Source organism: Leptonotus elevatus, chromosome 11 (genome assembly GCF_054856555.1).
Source record: "Leptonotus elevatus isolate MCC_2025b chromosome 11, RoL_Lele_1.0, whole genome shotgun sequence".
Lineage (NCBI taxonomy): Eukaryota > Metazoa > Chordata > Actinopteri > Syngnathiformes > Syngnathidae > Leptonotus > Leptonotus elevatus.
The window spans coordinates 14,471,811-14,499,089 of NC_141249.1; the positions used below are offsets into that span (position 1 = coordinate 14,471,811).

Genomic DNA, 27,279 nt, shown 5'->3' on the forward strand with positions numbered 1-27,279 from the left:
GGTATCGGCCTGATCCGATGCCTGGTATCGGTGCTCACCCGCCCCTAGTTTTGACGCATACGACGAAGCCACCTTGCGTGAACTGATCCAGGCGCGTCACAAAGCCTTGAAACCCCGGACTAAAGGAGCCCTGCTCTATTTACTTGGCATCCTTTGGATACATAGCTGTTGTAAGTGACTAAGTACTGCACTTAATAGCTTTAAATATGTGAGCCTGGCACCGGAGAGGAATGTAATGCACCTGTTGCCCTAAAGACAGACATACCCCCTTCCCCGCTGTCTTCTTTGATTTGGTCCACGCAGGAAGTAATAAGAAGACTCAGCAAGGCGTTTCTTACGCACAAGGTCTACGCTGAGCTTCAGTTTTTCTTTCCTGTTATTATCACAGGTGCACAAGGACGCTCCATAAAGTCCCAATAGACTTTAAACGCTCTCTCTTTGCTGGCACACATAAACATAAATAGAGCTGGCACAACACGCAGGACAAATATTGACTCGCTGTCAGGCAATCAGGCCATAAAAATATTAACTTTACAGGGCATAAAGTGCAATCGATGTGAAATCGGTCAAATCGTGCACACCTCAGGTGAATCAGTCATCTCCATGAAGGGTGTTAGGTTTCTGAGAGAGGGAAGAGGGGGGGGGGGGTCTCACTTCACTAATCATGCTTGTCCGCAGCCACAAATACAAACCAGAAAACTTTTTAACATGCAGATAATTGCGTAACGTAGTTCCATGTTTTTAGGATTAGCGGTTTTTATACACGAGCCCGCAGCGGCGCTACCAGATTTGTGTGGCTTTAAAACATACTGGAAAGTGTGTGTGTGTGCGTGTGTTTGGGGGGTGGGGGGTGCGTTTTAGGGCCAGGAAATAAGTGCGCTGCTCAAAGCAGGGAAGATGTGTATTTGCTAACCGCAGCGTAATGACATAAAGTTGGGTGAGAGGAGACGAGATTCCCCTTCAAAAAACGAAAGACAGTCCAGCCAAACCTTTAGGTAAACATGCCCGTGGGCCCTTCAGACCAGCAAATTTATTTTCTTTTTCTTTTTTTGTTGCTGCTGATTTGGACTCTTTCCCCACATAAGAACAACATAGATAAAACAAATCTCATGTTTTTAGTTGTTATAGTGGACGCCACGATAATATGGCTGTAACATGTTATAATCTTACGTGCAACATTTTTAACATGAACATCGTCGATTGTGATTGGTCAGTTAAGATCCCATCATGAATCAGAAGTGTTGACATCATCCAAATGATGCGTTTTATTGGTTTAGACACACGAATGTGTCATGTCCACTGCAACCATCCATGGGTCTGAATGGGTTAAAAGTCAGTATAGCATATTGATTGAGACTAAAGTTCAACTTTTGAATTGGTCAGATATTAGCATACATGAAATATACAACAAGATATACTCAAATGTGTTTTTTTTTTAATTTAACCCAAAATGAAAGGGCAGGGAGGACAATTATTTCAAACAGGAAAATACGAGATAAAAAATGTCAAACCATAAAAATCAATGTACTTCTCATCTTTGTATTATGTGCTTGGCAGAGGTAATAATAAACAAACAAAGCAACTAAAAGCTCTTTAAAAAATTGTGACCGACTACAACAATTTTTTATTTATTTTTTTAGTGTTTCTTAAAGCCAAAAGCGTGACATTTTGAATGTAAAAATGTTTTGTAGAACATCCATGATTTGCCCTTTTTTCCATAATTAAACATTTAAATCGTCATTCTCTGAATCGTCTGAATAGAACCAGTGTCTAAATCGCAATAATTTATTTTTATCTTTTTGCAATTTCATGCATGGCAGCAGAACTCTGTCTTTTTTTTATTGGGAACAAAATCTGTGAGTCTCAATTTTGCTATTCAAAGATGCAAATTTGGACCCGCAATCTGTGACGCGAAACTGCGAAGCTCAATGCCTCCACTCGTGCTCTGATTTCCTTTATATACTTGCTTGTATATACTCTTGCACTTTTAATTTAAACCCCTCCCATGTGCCATATATGTCGGTTGCCCATTGCTGTCCCAAAGTGTGAGGCGAAGTGAGTCCCGAAGAAGATATTGAACGGAAATGTGAAGCGCATGATCGGACATCCAACAAAGACCTGCTTTTTATCTCCACTTTAGCCAAAAAGGAACTCTCTTTGAAGGTGTGTACGCTCGGAATGCATGTGCCTGTGTTTATACTCGTGTCATTGCAGGAGCTTGAAGTGCACCCTAAACTGAAAAAAGATGTGTGCTTCCTCTCCCAAATGACTAATTTGAACCAGACTGTAACTCGCCATCCGTTCACGTGCATGTGTGTGTGTGTGCGGACGCGCAGATGTGAGCGGGTGTTTTTCCCATTTTGCAGGGGACATGCTCCTCATTAGGAGACACGCTTGTATAGCATGAGGTGTTGCGCTGGGAGAGTCAGCCATCTTTGTTCTGATGCCTCACTCCTAATGACTTGTGGAGTTATGTTGCCAATCGTGCATCTCATTTGAAAGGTGACACACCAACTTCTCTCCAGACACGCATACTCAGCGGACACTGCGTTAATCCAATGTAACAACTTTGACTACTCTGCCAAGGGAATATTGTAATAAGCAAGAGCTATTAACTCATTCAAACCCAAAAACGTGTAAATACGTTTTTTAAATACTTTGTCCTTCACTCCCAAAAACGTATTTATATGTTTTTTCATTTATTTATGCAACAGCATACAGAAGGTTTTGATGCAGCTTCTGACATGAAGACGTGTCTTTATTTTAATAATTTTTGGTATAAATACAAATATATAAATATATTTTGGTAGTTATAAAAAATGGCCAGCAGGTGGCAGCAGAGTATAAGAGATCAGCCAGGGCCAAGCACTTTTTTGTGTTTTCACCAGGAATGTGAATAATGATGAAACTTAGCTATATTCTAATGCTAATTGCTGCAAAACGGAAACAGATACAAATATACTTTTTTTTTTCCTGATGAAAGAAGGGACTCTAATCTTTCTTTTGATAGGTTGCATATTTTTATAGCAATAGAATACAATTTTCTGTGGGACTTGCAAAATCAGTCAAAATCCAGTAAAACAGCCAGGAGCGAAGGGGGTTTCTTCAGTGAAAATGACCGGGATTGAATAAGTTCATTACCACACATTTTGAAGAGAAGTTTTAAAGTAGCACAAATGAGCATTTGGTTTTCGTTGATTATGGCGGCATGATTGGACAAAAGCGGCTATTAGTTTTTAGGTTTTTTTGCTACTGTTTTATTTCTTCACATTGGTCAGTACTTTTGCACCCATCACCGCCTCTCTCCTGCTGTCTACCTGGCCTGTCCTCTCCCCCCCGTAGCGGGTGGGGTGGGGGTCAACGCAGTCTGGCCAGTGGAGCAAGTGACAGTTGTGACAGAGTCCTGACCTCTGTCACCTCCCTGTGTGCCCGTCGCATTTGAATAATGTAAATGTGGGCCACATGGAGACATATTCTGTGTCTTGTCTGTGCTCACTCACTGGAACACACCTGTGCATCACACTTGCGCTTGAAGGTGACAGTGAGGCAAGAAGATTTCATTCTTGACATTGACCTTGGGATGTTGAAGTAGAAAATCTGGTAGAGCGCACATTTTTTTATCAGATACCTTAATTTGACAAAGCAAGAATCCCTGTATGCTCATTAAATCAGATTGATCAGAAATTGTAGAAATTGATCAATAAGCAATAAAAAAGTCCACATGCACAATGGATGTTTGACCCCAGCTCCCGCTATATCACTGCAGTTACTGAGTCACTTACAGTAGTTGTGAAAGTCTTCTTCGTTTGTGTCTGCATGACAGTATTAAACTGCCTCCTGGTGGCCAAGTTGTGCTGTACTAAACATTCCGTCCCAGTTATTTTCACTGAAGCAACCCCTTAGCTCCCGGCTGTTTTACTGGATTTTGACAGATTTTGCAAGGTCCACAGAATATTGTGTTCTATTGCTATAGAAACATGGAACCAACCAAAGGAAAGATTAGAGTCTCTCCTTTCATCAGGAATTTTTTTTCTATCTGTTTCCATTTAGCAGCAATTGGCATTAGAATATAGCTAAGTTTCATCATTATTCACAAATCTGTTTAAAACTGTGGTGAAATGAGCTTGTGTGCAACATGGCTGATCTCTTATACTCTGCTGCCACTTTCTGGCCGTTTTTGTATAACTACCAAAATATATTTATACATTTGTATTTATACCAAAAATTATTAAAATAAAGACACCTCTTCATGTCAAAAAATAAACATAAAAAACGTATAATTACATTTTTGTTATACTAGAACGTATTTATACGTTTTTTTGGGAGCGAATGAGTTTTACGTTAGTAGTAAGTTATTATAAAGTACATTATGGCTTTGACAATATGACAATTTTCCTTATTGTACAGCACATATCTGAAAGTGAATACCTGAACGGGTTGAATATTGTGACGCTGCTGTGAGGGAATGCGATATTGATTGATGGTATGATTGGCGGGCTGCCTATTCCCCATGAATAGCAGGGGTCCATTGTAGTGGAATTTCCGTCAGTGCAGGTGCTGTCCCACCGCCGTTCCAGCTCCAACCTCAGAAGACTATGCACCACCATTCGCTGTCAGTGGCATTTTATACAGACCAGCGATATAGAAAGATGGAAAAGTGCAGGCAGCGTAAAAAAAAGGGTCTTCTGACATACAGTAAAAGTGACTGTAATTGACTCCGGGAGAAGATTGCAGGAGAATCCCATGAACGCCAGGCTGGGAAAGCGTAAACAAGCCCCTTTGTTTTTTGTCTGATTACCTTCCCGCGTCCCAAGTCTGGGATGCCAACGAAAAGCAGCCGCAGACGCAGCAGCGGCGGCGGCGGCGGCGGCGGCGGCGGCATGCCAGCCTTCTGCAATTTAGCGGCACGGGGGGAATGACCTCAGACTAATGTGGATTCCACCATCCTGGCCACTATTCCCAGGGCAGCAAAGTGCAGGAAACTGCAGAAGCCGCGTGAGTCACAAAGCCCTCAGCACGCAGATCTGCTCGTAACTATCTGTGAAGCCTTTGATAGGCGGCCGCTGGCTTGTTGTGGATGTAATGCATGATTTGGAGGCACTTTGCTCTACCCGTCCCCCCTCCCTGATTAAAGAAAAAGGCCTCTTTAGTTGGGAAGATTGGTACCACACAGGCGCACTCTGTTGGCCTTCGTTAACCTTTTTCACCCCCGCTATCCATCATTGCAGCCCGCTTCTCCCTCAGGTTGTCCTCTAGTTTTACCCCCCAAATGCTTGTAAATTTGGAGTTTGATCATCAGAAGGGCTTCCCAGAGGTTCCTTTAAGTACTGATTGATGTGCCGTTAAGTACAATCACATCTTGTGGGGGGGTTGGTGTTCAACAGGATGGACAGGACGTGTGCACTCATTACCGCTTGATGAGGGGGTAAATGCCAGCACAGTCTTTCAACCTTTAAAACCAATTTTTAGTGAGTGCTGTGTGGGCCACGCTGAATGTATGATGCAATAATCTAATCATAAGAGTATAACTAACATTGGTTCCTTTGAGGTTGAAAATATATTGTTTTTTCTTCAATAATCTTAGGTCACGCATTTTGATATGCATTCAAAAATTAACAACATTTTACAGGTGCATTCATTCATGTCAATTTAAGGGTCCCACGTGCGACCCCCTAAAAATTCTCCTAATTGTACCTCTGCAATTTTTTTTAACTAAGCATATGAAGCCATGGCATGTGGGTAATGATTTTACCCACAAAAAAAGTATGGGTGTGGTAATTTTTTTTATACAGGAATATATTCTTGTGGACCTCTTTGCCTCTAACTGGACAGGACGTGAGTAGACTGGCCACCATGCCTGGAACAGAGCGTGACGTTACAGGACCTGATTTGACTTGACTTGCTGTGGAGTGACTTGACTCGGCTGGGGCTATGGCTTCTCGGCTGTGACAAGGACGACTTGGCTGTGACGAGGACGACTTGGCTGTGACGAGGACGACTTGGTTAGCTGGGACGCGGACGACTTTGCTGTGGTGATGACTTGGCTGTAGCGAGGGCTACTTTGCGGTGACAAAGGTTACTTGGCTGTGACAAGAACGACTTGGTTAGCTGTGATGAGGATGACTTTGCTGTGGCGATGACTTGGCTGGGGCTATGGCTTCTTGGCTGTGACGAGGACGACTTGGCTGTGACAAGGATGACTTGGTGTGACGAGGACGACTTTGCTGTGCCGATGACTTGGCTGGGGCTATGGCTTCTTGGCTGTGACGAGGACGACTTGGCTGTGACAAGGATGACTTGGTGTGACGAGGACGACTTTGCTGTGCCGATGACTTGGCTGGGGCCATGGCTTCTCGGCTGTGACGAGGACGACTTGGCTGTGACGAGGACGACTTAGTTAGCTGTGATGAGGACGACTCTGCTGTGGCGATGACTTGGCTGTAGTGAGGGCTACTTGGCGGTGACGAAGGTTACTTGGCTGTGACAAGAACGACTTGGTTAGCTGTGGCGAGGACGACTTTGCTGTGGTGATGACTTGGCTGTGGTGAAGGTTACTTGGCGGTGACGAAGGCTACTTGGCTGTGACGAAGACGACTTGGCTGTGACGAAGACTTGACGCACGAACTTCCACACATAACATAGGCAAAACACCCACGACTGGACAAACACAACAGACTAAATACACCCACACTAATGAGACACACTTGGGGAAGGGAAGACACACACAGGTGGACGTGGCTAGACATGACGAGACAAGGGACACAAGACAAAAAAAAACACCAACCAAAGACTAAGACAACATAATAAACAAAAAAACAACCCCCACACAACCGAAACATGACACCTTCCAAGTTAGTGGATATTTATTCAGGTCATTTCCAATTAAGGGATTGAATTAATCATATTCACAATGATTGTCTTCGACTACCTTTTACAACTGAATGGAATATTAATTAGCGAGTGTCCACCCAAAGACTTGTTGATTGATATTTGGCCTATAGGCCATAGGTTGCCCAGCCCTGCTCTCAATGTTCCCTCCGTTATTTCAGTGCCAACACACACACCCCCACCTACACACACACACAAGCACACTTCCAGCCCACTCAGACTCTCCAGATGTGGATTGCGGAGTACTGGGTTAGTCTGTCTGACTGGGGATAAATCAGACGCAATAATCTGTCCTGCAAAGGGAATCGCGGGGTGGAGGGGTGGGGTGGGGGGGGGGGGATAATTGGTCACATTTGACCCACGGCCCTGTGGACTGTGGGAACGCAGGCCTTATCTGCAGCGGTAATTGGCTAATGAAACACTTCCGCAGCTCCTCCACTAGATTGTCATCCACCGGTTGGGATAGGGTGTGTGCGTGTGTGTGGCCAATGCGTATGTGTGTGTGACATGCTAAAGAAAATGACAGGATACGGAACTCCCTGTGGCCATCCCCACCGTTTCTATCAACAACATCAGTTTCATAATGATACATTGACAGCACACGTGTGGTTGCCATTTAGGTCCGGATCACGGATGGTAAATGTAATTCCAATCAGAGCGATGACATATGGTAGGGATGTTTGCGCACTTACATTTGACCTCAGCTATTCTGAATACAGATGTCAGAACGACCTGAAAATGTGGGCCAAGGAAGAACATTGGCGGGATTGTTTTTTTTTTTCTTGATCCATCTGTTTTCTTCCAGGTGTTAATTCAAAATGAGATTTTTCCTATTTTTTTATAGTTACTGCAGTGATGTTTGTCATGTTTTCATAACCGTAATTATTAAAAAAAAACAAATCTAAATTTTTTTGGGAATGAGGATTCGAATGATGATTTTTTTTTTCAAATTCATTTTGTTCAGCCTCTGTAGAGGTCAACAAAGTGCCGTTCAACTTGTTTTTACAGTAGATTTCCCCTTGTTTTCCATACCCACATCTATCAGAAGACAAGAAGAAAAAAAAGCTCGGGCAGAGGGAGGTGTGCGTGTATGTCGGGGGGCTACTATGAAGAGGAAAAAAAAGGCTAAAGTTACAGTGGTGAGACAATGTCTCTGAGGTCCCATCAAGTGAGCCATTCATGGATGCGGGCCTAGCAGTTTGTGAAGCCGGGCAGACCCTCCGATGGAGTGGGGCCCAGGGTGGCCTTGTCTTTTTGTCCCGAGCTGACCCCTGCTCTCCTGCGTGGCCTCTGCGCCCCTCACCTGGCCTGTCCCAGCACTCTGGTAACAGGATACCTGTAATTTGCTCTAATGGCCTTTGAAAGAACCTGGCCGGGGCTAATCCCTGGAGTCTTTCTCCCAAGCAGCCCCCGTTTGAAAAAAGGGTGGGGGTAGAGGGGGCGGGGTAACACGGGGAGTCCTGGGGCCTGCGGATTGTATGTGTGGGAGAATGTCACCTCTTTTGGACGGCGCTACGGCCAACAAGGGGACGGGAGTCGGCTTTCAGCAGATCCCCAGCATGTGTTGCGTTCACAGGCTCCAAAGAGCTGGGAGAAGGTTGTCGCTACACATCCTCAATGTTGACACAGAGGAAGAAGGATACACTCGAAAAACAGTTGGGTCAAAAATAACCCAACTATGGGTCAAAAATGGACCGATCTTCTACTTGGGTCTATTTGACCCAACTTTGAGTCAAGAAATGGGTCTTTTAGTGTAAAACAACTTATAAATATTGGTCAGATCCTTTACTTGGGTCAAAAAATTGGGTCATTTTGAGTGTATTCTAGACTATAAAAACAGTTGGCCCATAAAGTGGGTCGGATCTGTCCATTTCGGTCAATTTTTTATCCATAATTCTATATTACACTCTAAAAATAGTTGGATCCAAAATCAACTTTATGGATCGGCTCTTTTTTATTATTATCCATAATTGGGTTACTTTTGACTTTTGATCCAACAGTTTTTAGAGTGCAGGATCAAAAATGGACCGTGGTCCATGGATCAAAAATGGACCGAAATGGACCGATCAGACCCACTTTATGGGTCAATTTGACCCAACTTTCTGGGTTGTTTTATACAAAATGGCCCGATATTTTGACCCAAGTAAAGGATCTGACCAATATTTATGATTTGTTTTATGCTGAAAGACCCATTTCAAAGTTGGGTGAAATCAACCCAAGTAGAGGATCGGTCCCCTTTTTATTTTTTACCCATAGTTGGATTATTTTTGACCCAACTGTTTCTAGAGTGTATCCATTAGCTATACATATCTGTTGTATTTCTGTACATATTTATTTTAGGGGTCCCAGTGATGACCCGCACTAGAGACAGGCCATTTTAATATGAAGCTGCCATTTTTCTTTTCATTTCCCCGGGCAACTCATCACTAAGCAAACCAATTGTTTTTGTTTTTAGCGACGACCTCCCCGCACCACACACCGTACATCCCCGAGGGTAAAGACGACATTGTATAAAGTCACGGCCGAATAACCGCACACATTGTGTACAGTGTGATTTCCTTAGTGACAGCGTGTTTGCGTCTGCGAAAGCTCAAGTGTGCAAGAAGAAAAGAGGCAACGATGAGATGCACAAATAATCCTGCTTCTCGTTTCCTCTCCGAATTTGAAGAAAGCAAACAAGAGCACATAGCTGATGGACCCCTAACTGTCCAGGATTCCCGAGTCGAGTTACTTCCAGACAGTTTGAAGCAGGGGTGGGGAACCTTCGAGCAGTCGGGCCACATACAACCTCTGCCAGAACCTTTGATTCGTCTCGCCATGCAAATTCTAAAACCAAAATCTCAGCCAGGTTTGGGAATTTCCTGTCTCATTCAAATGTGCCAATCGCCACACTTTGTGTAAACAACACAACTGAGAATGAATCTTGAACAGAATCCTGACAAATAATATAACATGTAGGGAGAGACCAATTATCGTCTGGGCTGATTATCGGTGCCGGTATTTGGCATTATGACAAAAATCGACCATCTGCCTTTTTTTTATTTTGACGCTAATATTTTCTCTTTTACTGCAAATGAATATCAGTTTGAAATATCAATTATCGGTCTCCTTGACTACTAATAATTGTTATCGGCTTTGAAAAAAACTTAATCGGTCTATCACTAATATCATGTAGTGATGTAAACAGCAGACTGACTACTGAATGGCCAATTTGTCATTTTGTGTTTTATATATATATATATATATATATATATATATATATATATATATATATATATATATATGTATATATATAAATATATATATATAAAATACAATTAAAAAAGCAATCCGTTTACCAATAATAATTAATGTAATAATTTTATCAAAAATACTACCTTGTTAAGAAAATGGCCTTAAATATCAAACAAGCAAAACAAAAATATGACAGCTTATTAACCTTATGACTAGAACCTACTTTGTACTTTTTGATCTTTCTTTCTGTGCAATGGCCAAAATTATAATACAGTACATCGGTACTGTTCGGTTTGTTTGTTTTCTTGTGTGGGGAACAGTAACGGGTCTAAAATGAAGCCGCAAATCCCCTTACTAGCTAGGCTAACATAAGGCTAATATTAGCATATACAGGTAGATGCGCTAGGGTTAGCATGAGGTCTAAACTTAGCCAACAAACTGATATCACAAGCATGGAATGTTGACGTCAAGTTACCTAACAAGGAAACACTGTACTTGTTTAAGGAAATTAACCCTCCCCACGTTCGTAACTTTCTAAATCTAGTCACCAGTCCTTCCGACCACGACGTGACGAGCCACAAAGGACCCAACGATTAGCTCCTTGAACACTGCCTGCCTAAAAATACAAACGTGAATTTTTTTTGTACAGCAAGCATGCGTTTTGACCCACTGACGTTTCCGTCTCGTCTTGTCAATGAAACCTCGCCTTTCTCATCATGACCAAACTTAAAGCAGCAAACGGTTTGTCTAAAGAAACGAGCAAGTGCAGACGGGGTCGGTTTCAGGTTCGCTGGGGCAGAAGTAAGCAAGCTCGCTCTCTTTACGGCGTGTCTCGCAGCTGTTGCTAGGGAATTAATAAATCATACCGACGCCTTGCGAGAGTCAATAGGTGTGAAGAGGTGTCAGAGGCCCGCTGCAGACGGCCACGGAGGGAGGGGCGGAAGGAAGCGGAGAGGATGGTTTTCCTCAAGAGAAAGAGGAAGGAGTGAAGGGAAAGGGTGCAGGCTGGCAGATGGGAGACAGGAAGGCAGGTACAGTATGAAGAGAGGGAGGGACGTCTAGACTGGCAGCTGCTGCGTAACAAAGAGTCGGTTATGCACACTTGTTGTATTACACGTGACACACACTCTCAAGGTAGCCAGTTGTCGAACCGTTTCAAACAAAATATTCACAGACGGGAATCATGACGTGATCGAATGGGCAAATTAAAGCATTACAGCTGATTTTGCACGCAAAAAATATATCACGGGATCCTGATCAAGCCGATCAGATCGGTGTAAAGTCGAGTCATAATCAAAATTCCTTCCCCTATTTTCCCCCAAGACACCAACCCACAATTTAGAGGGGGCAGCCAATTAATCAATTTACAATATAGAGAGTGTCAGGTTCAGTCAACCTAAAACATTTAATAAACAATAGACAAGGATGGAAGACAAGAGCCTTCGATTAATTTTACTCGCGAGGAGAACGGACGGCGATGTGCTCAGTTACAATCTTCGACCCGCTCTGAGGGACGCTCTCTTTTTATTTTTTTTACAGGGGCGTTTCAACAACAAAATGTTTCTGTCCTTATCTTGTGATAAGGGCACAGTTGCTGTTCTGCAGCTGCAAGAGCACGAGTCATGCTTTGCAATACAATACGAGTAAATATGGGATAACTTATGTACATTTATTCTAACAGAGAGCAAATTGAACCAATCAACAGCAGTGGCGTAGCCACATGGTAGCTACGTGTGGTCAGGAATCGGGCTGGGTCGGCGGGCCTGAGTCAAAATGCCAGGGCGGATTATTTGTGCCAGTCCAGCCCTGGACAAAGCTAACGACAGTCCAACTAAATATACCAAATACCATTTTGCTGTCTGACGACAACCATTGTCCAAATCCAAAATCGGGACAAAACGAAATGCTCGCAACACATGAGCGTCCAATCAATGGTTAATGGGCAAGTTCCCGTCCCGTGCCACCTGTGCAGGCCGGCGCCTGTTCCCATGGTAATCTCTCAAGGTGTTTGAAGCAATAGGGAGCCATGCCGCCTTTGTGAGCGCCGATCCACACAGGCGGCCCGCTTCGCCCACTACCAGAACCTCGGAGGGGGTCACGGCTGATCAAAGGTGCTGGTCACAGCCATTAGGCCCGGCGGCCCAGACCCCGACATGAAAAGCTGCTATTTTGTAAAGGAGGGCAGAATGGAAAGAGGGGGGAAAAAACCAACAGGGCCCTCTTCGTTGAAAAAGCAAGCAAACTGTGAAATAATTGAAAAGGTGTGTCAATCAAGCACAGGCGCACAGCGGGAACGACGAGATTCCCAGGCTCGGCTCTGGTCGAGCACTGAGCCATAGAGGGCCGCTCAAGGGGGCAACCCGAGAAATTAAAGAGCCGGGCCAGGGAACAAAAAGAAAAGCAGGAGGAAAAATGTGTGTGACTATTTTCTGCCATTCTTCCACACTTTGTGGCCTCTATTCAAAACTTAGCTTAATAAGATCTTGTCTTTACCTCTCAGGTGAGTAACAAAGACCCCCTTCCCCCCCAACCCCCCACCCCATCTTAAAAGCAGCACCTTCACTGTGTACTCCCTTGCACCCCCCCCTCAGCATGAGCGGGACAAAAGGGAAGGAACCCCATGAGAGTTTCATTCGCTTTCCTTTCTCCCCCTTCCAAGGTCAGAAAAGGCTTGAATGATCTGACGATGGGTTAACGTCCAAAAAAATGGGGGATGGAAGGAAAAGAAAGAGTATTAATTTTTTTTTTTTTTTTTTTAAAGACTTAAAAATCCCCATAGAAAGGAAAATAAATGGCGAGTCCACAGTTGACTGGGCATGTATAGCGCGGGATTTGCTTGTAATGGCAGCTTGAGCGTATTGACAGTCCCAGCCAAAACATGTCAAAGGTTAAGAGATCCCCCCCCCCCAATTGCAAGTGGGAAGCCAAAAGCACCTTTTTTTTTTTTCATGCACTCAATGGGGGCCATCAGTTGATACTTGCATAGCAGAACACACTGAAGAAGGGCCCTTCACTCGCCAATGCCACTAAAGAGCAAACAGCTAATTGGACTCCAGTGTTTCTTCTTTTGATATCATTTAAAAGACTTGCATTTGGGCCGTTAGCTTGTGGACTCTTAGGAAGAAAAATGCCATAAGCCATAAACCGCAACCTCAAGGACACTTCTCTCTTACTTATGCACTTCAATAAACATGTTTTTAGAGTTATAATTACCCTCATACCACACTTCAAAAAAAAGGATTACTAGAAGAATAGGCTCCATAGAGACGTAAAATGAACATAATAGCCCAATTTAGATGACATTTGTTATCTGCCGGCGGTCAAGAAAAATAATTACGAAAATGTTTTGAGATTCATGCAAATAAAAACAAATTAAAATACAACTCACAATCACATTGAAAGCAGAGAGCCGGTTTCATCTTGTGGTAATGGGAGACAATGACACCCGAAGTGCGTTTCTTATGTTCAGGCCGTCATTTTTTTTCCCATGGTCGCCGTCACAAAGACAGCATGCTGCAAATGTAAACAAGATATTGGGTTCATTTGGAAAATTTGCATAATATTGTCTTGATTTAAATCCAGAGCACAATATTATTATTTTTTCTTTCGTGTGATTGTATGATTGTGCTATTATTTTTCTACATTACAAATTTTAATCAGATTAATCACATCTTAGAATTTTGATTAATCACGATTAATCGCTTAATTAAAAAGGCTTTTCTGTCAACATTTTTGCCCTCCAAATTTGAAAAGCACCTGTTATGTGTTAATTTAATTAAAAAAAAAAAATTGATCCACTGTGCACTCATCCTCCTCTTTTTCTAATCAGTGAATTACTTTTTTTTTAAATGGAAAAAATTACCCCAATAGTTTGACATGAACAAATATTCTGAATGTCATACATAAACATTTATTAAATGTTTTACCTTATTACATGTAGTTATGTTTATTGCTTAAACACAACCTGTTCTACGTTTAACGTATCCATCCGTTTTCAAGCTATAGGATCACCTGCACCAGATATGTGATATATATATATGTATATATATTAGGGGTGTCAATTGCATAGTACCTGGCGATTCGATTTGTATCACGATTCATAGGTCACGATTCGATACCGATTAATCCCGATACGAATCTAAAAAACTAAAACTAAATTTAGAAAATACTAATCAGTAAACTTGTACATGCACACTGTAAGATTTGTATGAAAATGTATTTATTTATCTGAAAATTCAGGCTTATAAGTCTGTTTCGTGTTTGAACAGCACTGAAATAAAATATTAAGGCTTAATGTTCCATTAATATAATATTCTTCCATACTTAATGTATAATCCAAACCTTAAGTAAGACGTTTTGTTGAATATTCACATGAAAAAATTTATGTTTAAAAATCGATTCGGGCACATATTGAATTAATTCGAGAATTGAGCGCTGTAATATTGCGATATGTTGTCGAATCGATTTTTTCTAACACCCCTAATATATATATATATATATATATATATATATGACCAAAAATAAATACATAAATAAAAATGGATACAAAAATATAAATCAATAATTAATTAAATAAAAGCACACTTGAAAACAGAATGAAAATGTACTTCACTGAGATTTTGAGTGAATGCTAAATTGAAATGATGACAAATATGCTCGCAACGCTCCTGCTGCGTGTGGGACGTCCAAGCAGCAATTACTGCTGGCAGCACTTTCAGGCACCAGCGGTTTTCATTGGCCTGGACTAATCCCCCATAAATCCTTGCAGCGCTCCAATCGCCAGCCGGGCCTCAGCTAATTGCTTACAAGTCACTCGCACGCTCCAGGTGCCACCAGAGCACACCCGGTGTTTGTAAACACAGCTCGTAAAGAAAAAAAAAAAGGGAAAGAAAAGAGGAGTGCTGCCATCAAAGTGTAAAGTGAGAGGATCAGAGGCAGCGGAGGAATGATGAGGGTGCAGCTGGACGCCTACCTGGATGGACTAATGGGGCAGTCCCTGGTCGCATGCAGCTGGAGCTAGTAGAGACCAAAGACACTCAACAGGAACTTCACGTGTTTGTTTACTTTGTCTTTTTTTGCTTTGGACTCTTTGTACTCGGTGGTGTCTGCGGGATGATCTCACCCGGCAGACATGACACACTGAAAACGTCAACATGCATCGTGATGGAAGAAGCAGATTATTTTCTTGTAATATTATTTTGTCCGCCAAACTTTATTTCCAGATTTTGTGGTAGTAAAATACAGAGTTTTCACTCACAATAATAACATTATAACGATAGGTCCCGACTGATTTTTTTTTTTTTAATTGGGCAAAATCTACCTTTTTTTTCTGCATGTTTTAATTATTCTAAGGCGTTAAGTAGCCAAAAATACGTTGTTTTATTCGTTATATTTTTTTTATTAATTGGACGATTTTTTTGGTTATTGGTCTGTTACTTTGCCCAATATTGGAATTAGCATAAGCCTAAAAAAAACATCCATATCAGTCAGGCCCTAATTATAACTATAAATGTATCACCTAATAAATTATTCTTTCAAAATAACCACTTTTTCTTTCTTAACTTATTCACTCCCAGCCATTTTCACTGAAGCAACCTCCTTCGCTCCCGGCTGTTTTACTGGATTTTGCGAGTTTATTTCTCATAAATTTGTGAGTTTTTTTTCTCACAATAATTTATAATGTCATGAATCTGCGAGTTTATTTATTTTAAATGTGTGAGTTTTTGCTTGCAAATTTGCAAATGTCATAAATATTTGCGTTTTTTCTCATAAATTGGTGATTAAAAAAATAAATAAATTACCCCCTAAAAAATATATATATATATATATATTTATTTATTTATATATATATATATATATATATATATATATATATATATATATATATATATATATATATATATATATGGCCCTAATACGCAGTCGTACAAAATTCTTGTTTTGTATAAAAAAAAAAAATAGAAAAAAAAGGAAAGTTATCATATGTATACATACAGTATATAGACATTGACTATTTAGGAAAATCATATACAAAATATTATGTGCATAATAATTTATAATTTTTTTGTAAGCTGTGTAACTATAAACAATTGTATGTTTGTAATCAATAGATGGTTCAGTGTTGAGTATAAGCGTAACAGCAGCTGCCGTTCGTTTTACCCCCAATTTGTGCATTCAGTGGTGGTACGAATGCAAGCGTGACAGGCTGTCTGTCTCTACCTTGCGATTGACTGGCGACCAGTCAGCTGGAATAGGTTCCAGCTCCCTGTAATCCTGAATGGGATAAGCGGTATCAGTAAATGGATGGACAGATGAATGAATAGATGCATAGAATATGAATAAAATACACAAAAATCACTATGACAGCTGGTTAAGCCACATGCTGCTTCACCAAGTCTAACAACATTATGTGATTAGATGGAGCAGCCTTTTCTGGTAAATTTCCATTTCAGGTGTGGACATTTTTTATTGTTTTTTATTTATTTATTTATTTTACCCAAAAGCTGACTTTTATGACTCTTTCATTTCCTGGCAGCTTTTTTCTGTGCCGGAGTGTCTGTCCAAACGGCACCTGCATTCTTTTCTCGCTGATATTTAGCGCCAATTGAAATTTAAGTGACACAATTTCATCTTTTCATTGCTTCTTTTCTTTCTTACTTTTTTAATGAGTGTGAAAACTATCATCATGCGCGAGCTGCCACATCCGGGTGCTCTTGTGTGCAAATAAAGTGGCGGGAAAAAGTTTTCATTCAGTAATTAGCTCTCAGCCTTTTTTGCATGCAGACAAAAGCCAGATCAAGCGTGAGCCACATGGGACTCGTTTGCAAGCCGGTGCCCAGAGGAAACAATTAAGCCTGCAAACTTGCCAGCTTATTCTCGGCGTTAGCAGGAGCACTCGAAGCAGATGCAGTTTTTTTTTTTTTTTTTTTTTTTTTTTGTGGCCGTCTGTAAACAACTGTGGGCATCGTCAGGAGCAAGGCTTTAACAACCCCCCCACCCCAAACAATTCCACAAGAATGACCCCGGTTCCGCAATATGATCTAATTCAACGTGTGTTGTATAAAAGCTTTGTGTCTGTGTGCTTTCTCTCTTGTATTGGCCACAGAGCATCTGGCATCCCATTGATTGAGCGGCTTTTGATGAGGATCACACACATACGCACAAAAAAGAAGCTAACTGCGACTCTTGTTCTCTCTTTTATTTTCCAGGTCTGATGGAAATCCGATCTGTCAGTGTGGGAGTTGTTGCCATCAAGTCTGTCAGCACTGGGCTGTACTTAGCTATGTCCAAGAAAGGCACGCTCTTCGGATCGGTGAGTATACAACCTGGCTGCCAACCTTTGGAGGAGGGGGGGTCAATCTCGGGGGACATCCGAGATTTGTCTTAATTAGGGTGTTGGTGCATTCTAAAAATGTTCCATTTGAACAAATGAAGACTTTAATTATTCTTAAAAAATGACACTTGGTCTCATTAATCTCAAAGATCTTAAAGTTGAAGTCAACATTTCTTGACAATAATTATATGTGACTTCACATTTGTGGAATATGAGTTATGAAGCAAAATCCAGCCGTTTTTATCCATCTCAGGGGGCGGCCATCTTGCCACTTGCTGTCGAATGAAGATGACATTAAAGTTGCTCAGGGCTCAGGCAACGACCAATCACCAAACTCCTGCTTTATGAAGCTGAACTGTGATTGGTTGCTACCTGAGACCTGAGCAACATCTGCTTTCTGAAGCTGAGCTGTGATTGGTTGTTATCTTCTTTTCTTTTCTTTTTTGCCCCGCCTCCAGCCCCCAAACCCCACCACACTATTTGATCAAAGTAGCTTTAAAACAATCTTACATTTCATTATCCAAAATAAGGGCCTTAAATCCCTAAAAATAAAACTTAAACCTTAAATCCCCCGTTCAAAGGTCTTCAAAAGGCCACAGACTCAATAAACAACATGGCAAGTTTTCTTTGAAAAGCTTTTCTGAAGAATTTCACAAATTTGTAAATAGTCTGCACTCTTGATAAAGAAGACTTTGTATGATTAAAAAAAAAAGGCATCTAATTGGGGCGCGTTTTTTTTTTTCTCACTAGACAAAGTAACCAGATTTTAGGAAATGCGCTATACTATAGAAATGTTGCATATACGTTTTCATGCAAGGAAGGAGGATGCATTTGGAGTGCGGTGTTTACTTTCTGTATTTTGGTAGACCAATACGGCTAGCAGAGGGCTTTTTCGCACAAGGAATAGAAACCTCTCACTGTAAAAACCTTTTACACCTATTTATGCTAGATAATGCACCTGATTGACTGGTCATTTGATCAGGTCATGAAAGAGTGACTCGACATTCTGAGTGAGAGCCGTTAGTGGTCACATTTAACGAAGGACAGACCTTGAATTTGATCAAAGTAGCCTCAAAAAGGTCTTACATTTGATGATCCAAAATGAAGGCCTTAAATCCCTAAAAATGAAACTTAAGCCTTAAATCCGCCATTCAAAGGTCTTAAAAAGGTCACAGACTCAATAAAGAAGAGTTTTGTTTGTTAAGCTTTTCTAAAGTAGTAGACAAATCTGTAATCAACCCGAACTCACTATTTTGTATAGGGGGGAAAAAGGAAGCATTTGGAAGCATTTTATTTGGGGCGTGTCCTTTATATATTGAAGTGGACAGCATCCACAATTTGACACGGGGGAAATAAGTAGTCGTCTTTTTGGGGTACGACGGTTACTTATTGAAGTTGGCCATGGTGGGGTGCATCTATTTAGGGTGTGGCATTAATTCATGAAAGTAGACCACGCACTTCATTTGGGAAGGACGTCCCGTTTGAGCAGAGGGCACTATTAGACCCCCCCAAAAAAAAAAAATCGATTACTTTATTTATATTTTTGAAAAATTACCTTAAGAGAGGTTTACTGAAGGAGAGGCGTTTAACTCATTCACTGCCATTGACGCCTAATTTTTAATAATCTTTTGTTTGTTTTTTTATCATGAGTTAACGAGTGAAGTCACGCGATTAGTTACAATTAATTTTAATCACCTGACGCCCCTAATTTTTAATAATCTTTTTTTCTTCTTCTTATTTATTTTTCTTTTTTTAAAGAAAATATTTTTTTAAAGATTATAAAAAAATTAGGGGGTCAGGCGATTAGAATTTGTAATCGTAATTAATCGCATAACTTCACTAGTTAACTAACGGTTAATCACAAATTCTATATGTTCTAAATGTACAATAAAAAAATTCTAGGTTTTCATACTCTAGTTAACAAAAGTGGGACAAAATGTTAAACTAATAGAAATAGTTCAAATACATTTTTGACGTTTATAGCCGTCAATGGCAGTGAATGAATTAAAAAGAAAAAGAAAAGATAAAAAATTTGGAGCATCAGGCGATGAAAATTTTAATCATAATTAATCACATGACTTTAATCGTTAACTCACGCTTAATCACAAATTTTATATCTGTTCTAAATGTACAATAAAAAAATTCTAGGTTTTCATACTCTAGTTAACAAAAGTGGGAAAAAATGTTAAACTAATAGAAATAGTTCAAATGAATTTTTGACATTTATAGCCGTCATGGGCAGTGAATGAATTAAAAAGAAAAAGAAAAGATAAAAAATTTGGAGCATCAGGCGATGAAAATTTTAATCATAATTAATCACATGACTTTAATCGTTAACTCACGCTTAATCACAAATGTTATATCTGTTCTAAATGTACAACAACAAAAATTCTAGGTTTTCATACTCTTGTTAACAAAAGTGAAAAAAATATTCAACTAATAGAAATAGTTCAAATGAATTTTTGACTCCTATAGCCGTCAATGGCAGTGAATGAGTTAATTTGATCCAAGTGCTTTTCAGCATGTCTTGATTGTGTCTTGGCTAAAAGCCGCAGCTCCCGTTAGCCTCACCATGCGGTCACTGTGTTCCTGTCCATCACGGCTGTAACACCTGGGCCAGAGCAGCTTGTTTTACTGTCAAAATACATAGCGGACACAAGAAAAGCCAAGCAATGACAAAGAGCCACCTGGCTCCCTTAAAAGTCTTTGCGTGCCATCCCTCTTTTTTTGTGTGTGTACCGCACATCAACTTTTAAATGTATTCCCGCCTCTTTGTTTAAGATCAGACCTGAGAGGCGTGCGGTCTACGTCCGCCAAAAACGAGACACGCAATCAGTCAGCGTACCGAGCGATAAGGATTACCTTCAACCTGCTACAAAGTGAAGCCGCAATAACATCCCGTCGCACTTGTAGCATCTGCGCATTATCAACTCAGAGCGTATTGTATTATCTGATAAGGAGCTCTAAGCAGCCATGGAAGAGTGGCTATGCTTTGCTTGCAATGCCTTCACATATCTGTTCATCTTCACGCAAAACTGACAAACCGCCGCGTCGGGTCAGCACTTGTTCAGTTTCACCCGAATACAAAACTAGCTAAAAATATCTACGAGTGTCATCACTTACAAACAGAAACTTTAAACATGATTTCCGTGTGTAGTCCTACTTCTAAATGGCATATGTATTAAACAGTTGCCTAGTTTCAAGAAAAGAGTAAAGAGAGAAATGTTTTTGAGAGGAAAAAAAAAGTTGTAATCTTATGAAAATAAAGTAGGGGTGTCAAAATGAGTTTGTTCCTTTTGAGTTCATTTAAAGTTCCTTTAATGCCACTCATTTTTTTAACGCGTGATTAATGACCGCCCACTTACTTGGAAAGCCTGCACTGGGGGAATTCCAGTCACAACGCAGCAGGCACGTCCATGTCAAAATTTAGCAGTGATAAATTTAATAACAATGCATATATTTGTGGAGACTGGGGTCAATTTGTATTTTACAATTTAAAAAAAATTGCAGAATTCCACAAGTTACTTCATGTTAAAGATTAGATAGCTCTTAATATGAAAAGAAAAATGCATGGAGCTGTCACCAACATCTTACAATTGCAATTATGCCATCTAGTGGCAGAAAAATGGCCTCAACCCAAATCAATATCACACTCGTATACAGTACAGTATATTTTTAATTTTAACTAAATTTTATGAATTTTTATGAAATTACTGTATCAATGAGTAAAGGATGCAGCCATATCCCTATTAGTTTAACATTTGTTCCATTTTCATATTTACAAGCGTATGAAAACGTAGAAAAAATATTTTATTGTACATTTAGAACAGGTATGAAATTTGCGATTAATTGTGAGTTAACTATTGAAGTCATTCGAATAATTACAATTAAAAAAAATCAATCGCCTGACACCTCTAAAATTGTTATATTTTCCCAAGATAAATTCACAAATTTAATGAGAGAAAGTCATATTTAAAAAAATGAATGTCAAAAATGTAAATTTTATTCTTCTCATATTATGCTTTTATTTATTCTCTGAATTTGTATTTTATCATTTAATAGTTTTTTTTTTAATGTGACATTTATAATGTCACAAAAATCTGTGGGAGCTAGTATAGAGCCTTGTTGAACACCACCCATTATGACATTTATGCTATTAAGGGTATAATGCAAAATAATACATTTTTAACGACGAAACATTGCTCTTCAAATGCGATCCTGTTGCTGATTTACTAAATGTAATTCTTCCGTTACACCTGACAAATTCTTCTTCTTATTATTATTTTTAAGGAGTGGCTTTGTTTTTATGTGTTTTTTTATGTGGGACAGGGGTTGTAAATTAGCAATTGCTCAACTCTGTATGCTCAACATCAGCTGCTAGCTCTGTTTAGCGTCTATGTCCGATTGCATTGTCCCTGTTAAATAAACAAATCAAATGACATGAAACGAAACACAGACGTTATCCCCGTCAAGTTACCCACGGGTATCTGTCTGTCGTCCTTCCAGGTCAAGTATAACCCAAGCTGCAAGTTCAAGGAGCGCATCGAGGAGAACGGCTACAACACGTACGCCTCGCTACGCTGGAAGCACGGCGGCAGGCAGATGTTCGTCTCGCTGAACGGGCGGGGGAAGCCGCGACGCGGCCATAAAGCCCGGCGAAGGCACCCGTCCACTCACTTCCTGCCCATGCTGCCCTCCTAGCTCGCCTTGCAAAGCGGCGGCGCGGACATCATCATCATCATCATCATCATCATCATCACCCGCCCTTATCTCAATCTACCCACGTGTCACATATATGTACATTTGATCAGATTTGTAACGTTTATTTCTAGAGCTAGTTTGTGCTTTTTAAGTTATTTTCCTCATGTTGAAAAGACTTTTGACAGTAGAGTGGTACCTTGCTCAGCCGCGTACGTTGCGTGCGGGTCAACAGGATTTCCTATCGTGAAACTGATGTCAGTCAAGATGATTACAAAGAAGTCTCAACGCTGCCTTGGATACCGGACTACTTTAAGAGACCTCAAACCCGAAAAGCATCTCGTCACATAGATGAACGACTAGCCGCTTTTTAGATGACTTGTATGTTGTGTGCATGCACGCCTCCAGTGTTTCCGCTGTGTCTCTAATGTGTGCTCCTTCACTTGGTAATGTAAAGTCAACTAACCCGTTTCCATATTCGCCATTGCCTACATTGCATAGAGGCTGCGGGCGCACTCGATTGTGACGTAGCAGCTCCAGTTCCGTTCATGCATTTTTTTTGTACACTTAATAAATGGTTCTTGCTAACATTTTTCTCCACAACAAGGCTAATAAAACATTTAATATATTCAAGATCGTTTTTTAGTATTTAACCGTGTTATTGTCTAGTCTTGTTCAGATCATTCGGAATGATATGATGGAACCACAAAGGTTGAATTTCTGATTTTGAACCCGTTTTTAATTGGAAATATGTTTCGTTTCTACGTATTAAGTACAAATTGTTGTTATGGAACGAGGAAGCCCAGTGCAAATTATATTATACGAGACACGAGTCACCTCATGATCACAAAATTGACGACAGTTACTTGAATAGGACATAAAACAATAACCTTGGGTGAAGAGTCACATGCTGCTTCACCAAGTCTTAAGATTCTATCAATCAATCAACTGACAGAGAGTGCCTAGTTCCAGTTAATTAGTACCAGGTACACTATTTAAAATAATCCAATCTGTTTTTCACCAGGGTCCTTGATTTACATCCCATAATATGCCGTTTTGAGTTCACAACTCTGTAATAAATTTGTTTGTGCAGCAGTGCAAGAATATGTGGTCAAAAAAAAAAGCATGGTCAGTTTAAACTTGCTGGTTTTCATTGATTGTTTATCTTACAAATATTTACTGTAGCTTTGACTTTACTACTATATTAGCATAATTAGGCTACAGGTACAAGTCACATTCAGACTTACGTACTAATTCCGAGTATAGGGCCAGAAGTTTGTCTTATACCAAGGACTGCCTGTATTTACATTCCAGTGTCTACAGTAACCGCCGCCATCATAAAAGTCTGAAGTGACTTTTTCACATTCTTTACCCTCATGAAAGTGTGAAAATAAATTGGCCACTGTTCACATTAAAACTAAAAAAAATCTCAGGGCTACTACAACTGAGATAGTTTGATGGAAATTGCATCAGGAGTACATTAATTGCTGGTATACATTTCTGCCAGTCTATAAATATCTAAAAGGCAGACGAAGACAATGTGGAACTAAGATATTAATGGTTTGGGGTGAAACGCAGTGCTTCTCAATTATTTTTAGCATCATCCATCTGTATAGTAATATATGGGTCAAATTTGCTAGAAAATGGACAAAAAAATTCTAGCACATTTTCATTGTGGAAAAGGCTAAAATGACCCCAAAATGACCGCTTCAAATCAAAATGGCTGACTTCCTGTGTACAGGTGATTTGAAATACAAGTTTGTCAATTCCTGCCTACCCAAAAATCAATAAAACATTTTCTAATGTGTTTTAATATGAAGAATAGCACTAATGATAATACTGCACTTTATAAAAACATACATTAATGGCATATATCAAATAGAGTGTAAATAATTAAACAGTTAGCATTAGCATTAAGCTAGCAGACTAAAAGGCTTTTCACGTTTAGCTTGACAGCAAATTTCAACTTTTGACCTTTTTTTTTATTTTTTATGTTCACCTAACGTAGGAAACGGCAGTCAAGCCTGACTCGCAAGTCAAGCAAAAAATAAAAAATAAAACATGGAACAACGGCTCAAGCCACCACAATATCCCCCGCGGCGAACGATGGGTTCATCGTATTGGTCAAATTGAGAAATGTACAAGCTCAGGGACATTGTACTTTTGGAGGTTCCACTGTATTGTGAAAGGTGACAATAGCGTTTAAACCTTTGTGCCTACTCACTGACAGTTAAGTGTTTGTAACATCTCCATTGGAGCCCTCCCGCCATAATCCCTCCTCCTCATCGCCGTCATCATCATCATAATCATGACAAGGACCCCAGTGGGGCGGCGCTTATGATCGGCGCAGGGGGGACATCAAGGTCATTTAGACACAGGCGAGCGCTCCAGTGGCACAGGAGGCCACTCTGTCTTTTCAGCGAACAGAAAGGAGAGTCGGCCGTTGGGAGGGTGAATGAAGGCCAAGCTTTCAGCGCGTCTTTATGCGAGACCACTGCGACGGGGGACACGTCTGGTCAGGAGGGCGTCGCATCATCGCACTGTACTTCAACCCGGCGGCAGGCAGATAGCAGCATGGGGGGTCCGCTCCTACCTTTGTATTCAGCTGTTCCTCTTTGCATTGGACGGATAACTACTGTTGATTTGTGGTACAGTGCTACTTACAACGTTGACCACAATACGTTCCCTGGAAGTGGTCGCAAAACAAAATGTCCCACAATTATATTGGAAATCATTTGATATCACTCTTCTAAACACATTTTACAATAAATACATAAAACAAAGGAAACACTTTATGTATTAAATATAGCCAAACAACTGCCTAAAATAGGGCCCCGCTAGCTTAACGCGGATGCTCGTTCGCATCTTTTGCGTTGGGTGACCAGATGTCCCTTCACAGGTCGCGTCCCAGCGTCCCTTTTTTTTTGCCATGTGTATATCAATCGCACAGTTGTCATAGTGATTCATACCATAAACCAATTAAAAGGGAATTTAACTGTTACATTCCTTCCTATTTACTTCCAAATTCACGTTTGCGTTCTCGTTTGCGTCCACATCTCGTCTGCAGCAGGCAATTGGCATTGATCAGAACTACTACTTCCTGCTTTCGCATCTAAGAATCATGGGAAATGTAGTCTTACTAGCCACTGCGCTCGCCACTCGCCGGTCGGACAACGCAAGCTGAACAAGTTATTTGAAGTTAAAAAGATATACAAAAGGAATTTTCTGCCACTAGAGTTTTCTTTTCAAATTTAGAGCAATTAGCATTTGGGAAATGAAGCGACTCGTGGATTCTAGGCCATTTTGTTCATTGTAAATTACAGCTAGTGACCAGTCCCACAAATATATATATATATATTTTTTAATCACATTTATTATTGGTAAATTGTGTTATAGTGACTCCTTTGCACAATGTTGTATTTAAAATAAAGCAGGAACAACAATGTTTTTACATCAATTGTATTTAAGTTTTTAATGCCTTCGATGCTTTTTAAATGCCACTTAAGGCTTCAAATTCAGCCAAATCAATTTAATGACTTTCAATCCCTTTTTAATGATTCGCAGAATCCCCGTTTAAGGCGTTGGACTGTGCATGTTTGCAAGGGAAGTGAACGAGCAGGTGCATCCTCTTATGTGACATGCTGGCACTGAACACTAAAACAGAGTCTTGGTAGACTGGCCTACTCATCAGTGTCAAAGTGTCATCCAATACCAAAAAGGGTGGGCTGTCATTATAATCATTGCTTGGAGAAGAACAGACCCTGATCAAAAAGTGCACAGCATTGAGGGAGGCGCAAAATCAACATGGAAGGTCCCAAAAGGAGAAGGGTAAAAGGATGGAAAGGACATCGGGAAGACGATGTGAAAAACACGAGTGTCTGGGCTGTGTTTGATCAGACTTGAAGTGTCAAGGGAGATCAGTGGAAACATCTGCAAAGTGCAGCACATTTCATCTCATTAAAAAAAAGAAAAAAAAAGAAGAAGGGGCCGTTTGAAATCTTCCAAATGTGTTCTAAGAAGAGGACGTCCGCAGTCCATGGAGGCCACAAGTCACGCTGCCGCAAGTGACAACAACGTGTAGCCTCTGGAACCTTTGAAACCCTGTGTGGTCATTTTCTCTCCCAGCGACTGAAAAGAACTGTGGTGGGTGGGAAAGAAAGAAAGAAAAAAAAAAAAACACGCAGCCCCTCAAACAGCGCTCATAATACCAATCTTATGTATGTAGACGAAAATGGGGGGGAGCAACGGGAAGGGGGGGAGACGGACGGGCGAGGCACGATTTTTTTTTTTTTCAAGCGCTTATTGAATTGCCATTACAGCTCCTGAGACTAATTGTGACTGTTGTGTGTCTCTCGGTGGCCTAGGGGGCTCTGGAGTGGCCCTGTATGCTCTTACCCAGCGGGGTTTTCAGACCGAGTGGCCCTGAAAGAGAAAAGGACCACCGTAGATCAATGGCAAACCTTTCACTCTTTCACGGGCCCCGGCTAATCCTTCTCATTTGTCTGCCATTTGTTGAGGCACATTCACGACTGCCTGAATTTAGGATTAGGCCTTGTTTTGTTACAAAAACAGCCCGACTTATACTGCTGAATGGACCGACCAAAGAGCGGCTGATGGGCCGGGGTGTACGCGAGGTTGCCTTACACATACAGTTCATGTGCGCGTCTGCGCTAGCATTAGCAACTTAGTAACACTTTTATCAAGCGAACGGGAGCTGGCCGTCATCCCTCGCAAAGTTAGGCTGAAGATGCGTCGCAGAAATGATGTCATGGCACTTTGGGTCTCTGGCATTACAGCTAGCGGCTAATCAGATTAGCATAGCAAAAAAAAACAAAGCTAAGTGACTGGAGAGTCATTTTAAAGAGATAATCCTTGTTTCTTTTCTAGACACGGAATGGAATAAAATGAAATAATTCCATCCATTTTCTCATTGTATACTGTATGTAAGAACATGGCCGCACAATTGGCTGAAGGCAGAAGGCAGCCATCTTGTGTTGCCACTGTTACTGACAACTACTGCAATGAGAGGAGCTCAAAGAACTAATGTACTCTTTATCTCAGTATCGTGATTTGCAGAAGTTAGATTTACGGCTTATTGGATGTTTAAGATGGTTTGCCAACCTGGA

General features: G+C 40.7%; 1 protein-coding gene across 2 annotated transcripts in view; it reads left to right on the forward strand.

The window, feature by feature from the left end:
* Positions 1-22,770, forward strand: part of fgf22 (fibroblast growth factor 22) — a 33,549-nt gene extending 10,779 nt beyond the window's left edge. For both annotated transcript variants that reach the window (XM_086089258.1, XM_086089259.1), the window contains 2 exons: positions 17,331-17,434; positions 21,962-22,770. In XM_086089258.1, the coding sequence (XP_085945384.1) occupies positions 17,331-17,434; positions 21,962-22,156 (299 nt within the window). In that variant the 3' untranslated portion in view covers positions 22,157-22,770. The remainder of the gene's footprint in view (positions 1-17,330; positions 17,435-21,961) is intronic.
* The last annotated feature ends 4,509 nt before the right edge of the window (positions 22,771-27,279 follow it).